This window comes from Silene latifolia, chromosome X (assembly GCF_048544455.1).
Source record: "Silene latifolia isolate original U9 population chromosome X, ASM4854445v1, whole genome shotgun sequence".
Taxonomy (NCBI): Eukaryota; Viridiplantae; Streptophyta; class Magnoliopsida; order Caryophyllales; family Caryophyllaceae; genus Silene; species Silene latifolia.
The window spans coordinates 313,658,752-313,668,076 of record NC_133537.1 but is presented as its reverse complement, the minus strand read 5'-3'; the positions used below and the strand labels follow the sequence as shown (position 1 = coordinate 313,668,076).

General features: G+C 35.5%; 2 protein-coding genes across 2 annotated transcripts; both read right to left on the bottom strand.

Moving 5' to 3' along the window:
* Positions 1-1,777: 1,777 nt before the first annotated feature.
* Positions 1,778-3,001, bottom strand: LOC141620555 (uncharacterized). Its single transcript, XM_074437395.1, has one exon. It carries the CDS (start codon positions 2,999-3,001, stop codon positions 1,778-1,780), a length of 1,224 nt encoding a protein of 407 aa, XP_074293496.1.
* A 1,098-nt stretch (positions 3,002-4,099) lies between these two features.
* On the bottom strand, positions 4,100-5,166 carry LOC141620554 (uncharacterized). The gene is made up of 2 exons (XM_074437394.1): positions 4,559-5,166; positions 4,100-4,364 (listed from the first exon to the last, which is right to left on the bottom strand). Exons 1-2 carry the CDS (start codon positions 5,164-5,166, stop codon positions 4,100-4,102), a joined length of 873 nt encoding a protein of 290 aa, XP_074293495.1.
* Between the last annotated feature and the right edge of the window lie 4,159 nt (positions 5,167-9,325).

The following is a 9,325-nucleotide window of genomic DNA, read 5'->3' as shown; positions in this document are numbered from 1 at the left end:
ATTGTTGGTGCCTACTAATCAATAAGATGATGTATGACCAAACCGCACTGGGTTGCATCCTCTCGTTGTTTCTTCGGGCTTAGTCACACCGTATTTGTCCTATCCTCACTCAATGCAATTTGTATAGTTCCAATTTAATTGTAACGTAAGTGTCTAAATTTAATAGCGCTGCCCTTTTTGAACAGTCTGCTACTGGATATTTGGAAAGCCAAGAAGAAATGAATTGTTCTTGACAAAAAGGACAAAAGCTGGGTTGGGTGGGATGCTTGGATTCAATCCTGTTTGTCTCCATTTCAACTTGGATCTGATATGGTAAGTGTAAATGTGACCTATTGTGAAGTGTAAATGTAATCACACAGAAAGTGTAAATGTCATCACACAGAAAGTGTATATGTAATTTACACAGAAAGTGTAAATGTCTGGATGTGATTAAGAAGAAAGTGCAAATGTCATGACATATGAAGTGTAAACGTGAGACATAGTGAACTGTAAATGTCGTGAGATATTGTGAAGTGTAAATGCCATGACATATATGTTGGAATATGTGTCCCCCGACAATAATGCGATCACAACTGTTGATCATAATGATCACATGTTTAAATCTCATAACAAGAATATGAAAAGGATGATACATTACATATATAGTCAACTGGTCCACACATATCGGTAATGATTGGCTGACTAGAGTTTGACATTACTGTCGTGCGACGGTGGTGATCAGTTGATCCCTTGAGGTCACACCTAAAGGACGATTCCCTTAATTGAAAAATGTTAATTAATTGTATGTCGATACAGATTAATTAATTCCTTAAAATTGAACAAATTATTATCATAAGAGAGAAAATGACATCTTATTATAATGTGATTAAATAAGATTTTATTTAGTAATTTAAGAAGTTATATTGCTAAAATTAATTGGTGTTTGCGAAACACGCGAGATGAGAATGATAAGTTGGTTATAATTACAAGATGTTGTGAATTATACTAACTAGTATTTAAATGACCATTTTATGTGAAAGTAATTTTGAATTACTAGTCAATTTGTTAAATGTGATTTATTTAAATTGTAAATGATATTTAATTTGTTAAATATGCATTTTAAATTAAAAGATGACATAAGACATGTCACATGTCACATGACATACAATTGTACAATTGACAAAAATAAAATAGACTCCATATTACACATAATAACCGAAAATTGGTGGGCAATTTTAGAAGTTTTGTCTTATTCATTTGTCTTATTCATTTGTCTATGACATTTGATAGTGACTTGACTATGACAAAGGCTTACACTAATTAGTCTTGTGAAGACAAAAAGAAAAAGTAAAAGGTCCTAAAAACCTCTATACCCACCGGTTTTAGGAGGAGGAATTTGAGAGTTTTTTCCTCAATTATTATTCATTCTCTCATGTTTTATGAAAAACAACACTCTCTCTCTCTTGTTCTTCATAAAAATTATTTTTATGAATCTAATTTGTACAAATCAATCACTAATAATACTAGTAGTAGTATATGAGTATTAGTAATCGATTTTTTTTTTTTGATAAAATGTAAGTTTGTATTAAATCAAAAAGACCGTCACCAATTACATAAGCTCGCCTTACCAAGAGGCAAGGAGACTCATACCATAGGACATTAGGGCCAGGCCCATTACACAAAATCAGATATTCTAAACAAAAAAAGGCAACCCATCTGAAACCATCAAAACAACCTATTTCCCGACATCAACCCTTCTTTCTCGATGCTTCTCCATGTTCACCGAGCCATTCTTCTATCAGATCTGGTCTCGTTGATTGCCCCGAATCCATTCAAGCCACCGCCGGTCTCCTGTGTCAATCTTAACTTTCGGGGTACCTCGCACTTTCCATTTAACCTCATCAACAATCTTCTCAGCTAATTTCTTTGGTCGAAGAACTTTAGATTCATACTTACCAGAGTTTCTTTGTCTCCATATGTGGTAGATGCATGCATTGATCAAGGCATTGGTGAAGTTTGATCTGGTGGCCGTACCTCCCCTGCTCAATCTCCAATTTCGAACATCAGAGATAGGTAGATCTACCTTGACCTCAGTTCCCACTTTCCAGACGACTTTCCTGCTATACTCGCACATAAAGAACAGATGTTCAAGCGTTTCAGTAGTACTCTCACAGATGCAGCAGGTATCCGTACTACTAACCCCCAATTGATGCATTTTATCATTTGTGGTGAGGTTATTGTGGTAGTATATCCAGGAAACTATGCTATGCTTTGGTATAGACCATGTATTCCACACTAGCTTTGCCCAATTAACTTCACTATTTTTGTTTCTGAGGTATTCATAGCCTTTTGATATGGAATAAGTACACCCTGTCTGATCAGACCATATAAGTTGTTGATAGGTCCCCTCTAAGAGCTGCTTGACCTGAGAGATTTTCCGCCAGTACCAACTGGAATCAGTAATTGGGACATAGTCTCGCCAAGTCCTTCCTTTGAGATAAATATGGTTAACCCATTTCACCCAAAGATGATCTGGTTTTGTGGAAATCCACCAGACTAGCTTCCCCACAGCAGCCTTATTCCAGTCTATATCAATTTTAAGCCCAAGTCCTCCTTCGAGTTTAGGTTTGCATAGCTTATCCCATGAGACCAATGTTGTACGGATATAATCAGCTCCCCCATCCCAGAAGAAATTCCTGCAAATTTGCTCAATCCTAGCTATAACTCCAGAGGGGAGAATAAACATAGTTGCCCAGTAGTTATGGTATGTCTTGAGCACAGCTTTGATTAAGATCAATCTCTCTGCATAGGAGAGTTTCCTTGCCCCCAGCCCCCTTATTTTGCTCACAATCTTCTCAATGAGAGGTTTGCAATCCTCGGTATTCAATCTAGTGGTTTTGATGGGCACCCCTAGGTACTTGAAAGGAAGCCTGCCCTCTGTAAAACCTGAGATTTGTAGAATCTCAGCCTTGACATCTGCCTTGACCCCATTAAAATACGCATTAGACTTTCCCGTACTCATCTTTAAGCCAGAGGCTAGGAAGAAAGTGGAAAACGTCCTAAGAAGAGTCATAATAGAGTGGGCATCACCTTTACAGAAAATTAACAAATCATCTGCAAACATTAAATGGGCTTCATGGCTTTGCATAGAGGATGATATCTGAAAGCCTGATGTTCAGTAGTGTGATTCAACAATCTTGAGAAGTATTCCATGCAAATGGTGAAGAGAAGGGGAGAGAGGGGATCCCCTTGTATGAGCCCTCTTTTTCCTTTAAAGAAACCAAACATGTTCCCATTAAGATTCAGAGAACAGCTAGCTGAGGTCACACATTGCATAATCCAAGTATTGAACCGGGGAGGGAAGTGCATAGCAGTTAACATTTGCTCCAAAAACTCCCATTCAATGGTATCATAAGCTTTTTGCAAATCTATTTTAAAGAGAGCCCTAGGGGAAATAGCTCCTCTACTATAAAGCCTGATGATGTCTTGACAAATTAAAATGTTTTCCATTATGCTTCTCCCCTGAATAAACCCACCCTGGTTAGGTGAAATAACATCAGGTAAAACAGTAGCTAGTCTGTTGCAGATCAGTTTGGATATGCATTTATAAATAACATTGCAACAGGCTATGGGTCTGTACTGTAAAACTGATTCAGGCCTCTCCACTTTAGGAATAAGAGTGATGCTAGTGGTATTCAGTTGCTTGAGGAGAGTATTATCATGAAAAAAGTCCATAATAGCTTCACATACTTCTTCCCCCACAATATCCCATGAGTCTTTAAAAAAATTTGCTGGTATATCCATCTGGTCTAGGGGATTTATCATTAGGAATATTAAAAATAATACTTTTAATTTCTTCTTTTGATATAGGAGTCAATAGTTGAGTCCTGTGTTGATCAGTACAAACTTGTCCTTTCTGAACTATATTGTGGCTTACCTGAGTGGTATGACTGTTAGACCACAAAAGGAGTTGATAATAGTCAAGGAAAGCCTTCTGAATCCCTGCATCATCACTGAATAAGGTGCCATTATGATCTTTAATATGATGAATATAATTCTTATTCCTTCTAGCTTTGATTACTCCATGAAAATAAGTTGTATTAGCATCTCCCTCAGTGAGCTAGTGGGCTTTTGCCTTTTGTTTAAGAAAATCCATTTTTGCCTGGTGAAGCTGTTTTGATTCCTGATAAGTATTATATTCTTGCTGCATCAACTCCTCATCCCCTGGCCTACTAATTAGTTGTTTCTGAATATGAATAAGTTTGGCCTGTGCAATATCAGCTTTATTTTCCACATCAGAAAAATACTCCATGTTTAAATTCTTCAGGTCTGCCTTGAGCATTTTTAGTTTCCTGACAAGCCTGTACATCTTGGACCCCTCAATCCTTTGAGACCAGACATTTTGTACACAGTGATTGAAACCAGGCCCAGTGCTCCACATATTATAGTATTTGAATGGCCTATTTCTGTTATGACCTCTTGTATCCTTACTAACAATACAAGGGGTGTGATCAAAGTGTCCCACTGGCATGAAATTTGCATAATGATCAGGGAAAGTATCCAGCCACTCCTGATTTACCAAAAAAAACGATCAATCCTGCTATACACCCTAGTCTCTGGAGGCTGCTTATTATTCCAGGTATAGAAGGCTCCTATGGCCTGAATATCCATCATGTTACAATTATCCAGGCAGGTTTGGAAAGGTTCAGTTTCAGCAGTTGAGACCCTACCCCCAAGTCTTTCATTGGCCACCAACACACAATTAAAATCCCCTCCTATAGCCCAAGGGGCCTGAATAAGAGAGGAAAGCCTCTGAAGATTAGACCACAAAGATTCTCTTTCACTGATCCCATTAAAAGCATACACAATAGTGTGAAAAAAAGAAAGTTGAGACTGCTTATCTATCACTCTCATATGAATGTACTGAGCATCATATTCCAAAAAAGTAACATCAAACAAGTAGGGTTTCCAAAGAATCCAAATTCTCCCCCCAAAATGATGAGAAGAATTAGTAGAAATACTCCAATCCCCAAAAACATTAGTCATAGCCTTATTCAAATTGGTAGGTTTTATTTTAGTTTCAGTGAGACCAAAAAGCCCCACATTATTTGTATGCAGAAATCTATTAACAACCAGCTGTTTATTTACTAGATTCATCCCCCTCACATTCCAAAAACCAATATTCATCATGGAGTAAGATTGAGGGGATCAATACCATCTAAGCCAATTCCTTCCTTGGGAGAACTAGACCCTCTTAGGGCCTCCATATAAGTTGGTGAACTCTCATTGATCTTGCTGGCCTCCACACCCTGTCTAGTGACCTTGTACTGTCTGATAGGAGAAATAGTCCCTGCATTTGTACTTATTGGTCTAATAATAGGTGTCTTTTCTGGATCTGGAACTGCTGTTTGTTGTATGTCCTGAACAGGTGAAACCTGCTGGTCAGAATGGAGCACCTGCAATTTTTGGGGTAAGTTCTTATGCTGTACAGGCCTCCACACCTTTTGCACAACTTTTGACGTATGATTAGATCTATTCTTCCTGCATGTTGCTTGTTCATGACCAATCTGATTGCATTTTGTGCAAATACTAGGTTTCCACTCGTATTCCACCTCAACCTCTATCACTTGCTTTTTTTCGTCTAAAAATCTCACTTTATGGGGAAATTTTTGTCCTAGCTGTAATTCCACCACGACTCGAGCAAAACCCAATCTGGTTTTCCCATCAGTTGCCACATCACTCTTAATATATGTCCCAACTAAATTGGTAATCTTTTTAAGACTATTACCCCAGAATTTCAGAGGTAACTTGTGCAATCTTATCCAGGCCGGAACCTTTTTCACTTCCTCTTTAGTGAGTTCGATGTCTGGTTGCCAAGGTTTTAGAATGAGTGGCTTGTTATCAAACAGAAAATACCCACTAGCTAACACAGATTGTTTCATTGCCTCAGTATTAAACCTTGCCAAGAAAACCCCATTTGGAAGAAAAGAGATTTTGTCTATTGTATACTTACTCCAAATGCGTTTCAGGAAACTCTCCATCACTTGCCACGACGGATTGGCTCCAACAACAAAACCATAAACAGCTTGCTGCCAGTATGTCAATTCATCCTGGACATCCTCATCAGAAAGTTGTAGTAAGTCCTCGGGCTCCTCCTCTATCATTTGAATAATTTTTTTGCCATGCCTTTGGAACCACTGACCATCTTCATTCTCTTCTGTTTCAGATTCCGTTTCCTCAACAAATTCATCAAGAGTGTCAGCCTCCATGTCTTCCAGATTGCCAATTTCCAAGTCATATGCAGGGATACCAGTGATCTCATGAAGAAACTTGTGTTTAGTCCCCTCCTCGACATCTGGCTTCCCCAAAATTCTTGTTTTTTCAGATCGAATAGCAGAAGATGCTTCTGATGTAGCCTTTGAACTATGATGTTTACTATTGTTTGATTGCTTAGATTTTTTAGCCATTGTAGGATGCAGATCAATGTAAAATTAAGCCCTAGAGATGACGGATGTCCTCTCTCTTTCTATCTCTAGGTTTAGTAATCGATTTTAAGGTAAACCACATTATAAATATCTAGTACATATTATTTTGTGGGATTTTGGGATAGTCTTGGGTGCTACTTATTGGAGGGCTTCTATTTTGAAGTCATGGATGATCATCCTAATGTATTTTCTAGCTCAAGAACAAATGAAGGTAGGAGACCTTCATTTGTGCCCATTTGGCCGAATTTTTTATGGTGAGAAAATGATTTTCTCATCTCTTGTTATTTAGTTTGCATGCATAAGATCTAGTTTTCATTTTATGACTAAATTAAAATGTCACATATATGAATATGTTAAATTAATGAGATTAATAATTCTAACAAGTAGTATCAGAGAGCCTTAGGTTGTTTGCATGCAAATCGGTTTATAGTTTTTCCGAGTTATATGATTAACATACAAAACTAATTAATTGGTTTTATGAAGATAAACCTAAAAATAACCTTGAATGTTAAAAGTTTCTGGTCCTAAGTGATTTTTAGGATATTTTGGTTTATTTATGGATTTTATTGTTCATTTTATATAATCTATATATATATATAAAAGAAATTTTTTTCGAGCGATTCTAGAGCGTCCACATCATCAAAAATTAATTTAGGAAAGTTTCATAAATAATATTTTCCACATAAAAAATAAAGTGGGGAATCTTTTAATTATTATAATATCTATATTTCCTATTTTATATTCATGAGAAGTTTCTAAATTTTATATAAAAACTTTGAAATTTCATCTGGCAAAAAAATGTCGTTATAAAAATTATGAAAATAATATAATTAGATTCGTGGCAAAAAATGCTTTCATTAGAGTATAGATTTCATATGATTTGCACATACGAGTATTAAAGATAATGTACTTCTTTTAATATGTTATATGTCCCACATTGAAAAACAATGTTAGTGTGGTGATTATAATACGTATAAATTATATAATTGTCCCACATCGAAAGATTAACATAAGGTGGGTGATCCTATAATTATAAATAGAAGTCATCATTGGAACCTATATACCAACCAAAAACCTTTTGAGTTTCTTAAGTATTGTTTTGGAGAGCTTTTAAGAGTTTATATCATTATCTTCACAGTATGATATATACATATTTTTTCTATATTATGTATTATATTCAAGTGATGTTTATAATCTTTATATAAAAACTTATACATCTCAGTTGCCAAAAAAATATTATAAAAAAAACGTGCGAATATTAATAAATAGTACTCCCTCCATTCCAGACCAAATACAACATTTTCATTTACACACTTGCCAAGACACAAATTACAACGTAAATATCTTTAAGTTTACATTATAAAAAATTTAAAATTTGATATTCTCATTGTACTTTATAGGTGAATCAAATAAGATCACACATGACCATATTTTGTCTTACATATTGCAATGAATCGTAAAGATTCTATTCGTTCATGAATAGTGTAAAAAAAGGAATGTTGTATTTGGTCTTGAATCGAGGGAGTATAGTATTTGCTCATTATTATTAACCTTAGTTAGATGTCGAATTATGTACGAAAAAGATGGTGTATTTCTAAGTATGTTATTTGTCCCACATTGAAAAATATGTTGGTGTGGTGAATATATTACGTATAAATAATAGAATTGTCCCACATCGAAAGTTTAGCATAAGGTGGGTGATCATATGATTATAAATAGAAGGTATCCTTAGAACCTAAATACCAACCCAAAACCTTCTGAGTCTCTTAAACATTGTCTTAGAGAACTCTTAAGAGTTTATATCATTAACTCCACGATATGATATATATATTTTTTATATGTCCAAGTAATGTTTATAATTTTTATATAAAAACTTATACATCTCATTTAGCAACAAAGTAACATAATTGTTTTTTTTTTTTGAAAAATTATATAATTAGATTCGTGTTAAATAAATGCTAGCATTAGAATATAGTATCATATTATTTGCACATATTTTAATTACGATAAGAAGTTAAAAAAATGTATTATACGAATATTAATAAATAGTACTCCTATAGTATTTGCTTATTATTATTATTAAACTGGGTTAGATGTCGAATTAGGTGTGAAAAAGATGGTGTATTTCTAAGTATATTGTTTGTCCCACGTTGAAAAATAATGTAGGTGTGGTAAATATATTGATACCCGTCGTGAGGTGTCAAAAATAAGATTTATAATTTCCAACTACAACTATAGCTAGCGGCAGTCGGGTCGAACCACAGAGAGGCAGATGTAAATTCTAGTTGATTAAATTCAGTCTAAGGTAACAATTGTGGGGGTTGAATTGATTTGGTCTATAGCTAAGAATAAATAAAGACAATAAACTAAAAAAAAAAACGGATTAAACAGATAAAGGAGGGGTACTAGGATGGTCGGTTTATTAAAGCTTCGGCGACAGCATACTAAGTCGGTCTAAATCAAACACAGGTGAGGCGGGAAAACAAGAGGTCCTCTCGGTCCACTCTTAACAGATAGCATCTTTCGATCTCGCTATAAGTCCCTAATATCACTAATACTGACTCTCGTCCTGAAAAGTGACTAACGGTCTAGACTATACCTATCTTTCGATCTCAGCACAGTTTAGTCATTTTAATTGGTGGTCAAACAACTTTCCCTATCTTTCAATCTAATGGGTCAGTCATAAATTAAGCATCTAACGGGTCGCATGCATTCGATTCGTTAAATACAACATTAAAATCAATTAAAACGAAAGGTAACCTCACGAGGTCAGTCGATCGACCAAGTATGTCAGTCGATCGACTGACACGCGAATTCAGTCCAATTTAATACTACGCCGCCTACGCCATAATTCGCCTACA

Coding starts and splice junctions, on each gene's coding strand:
- LOC141620555 (XM_074437395.1), bottom strand. CDS start 3,001: ATGAGTACGGGAAAGTCTAATGCGTATTTTAATGGGGTCAAGGCAGAT.
- LOC141620554 (XM_074437394.1), bottom strand. CDS start 5,166: ATGAATATTGGTTTTTGGAATGTGAGGGGGATGAATCTAGTAAATAAA. Junction 4,365..4,558: donor AGGATTGATCGTTTTTTTTG/GTAAATCAGGAG, acceptor CTGGTCTCAAAG/GATTGAGGGGTCCAAGATGT.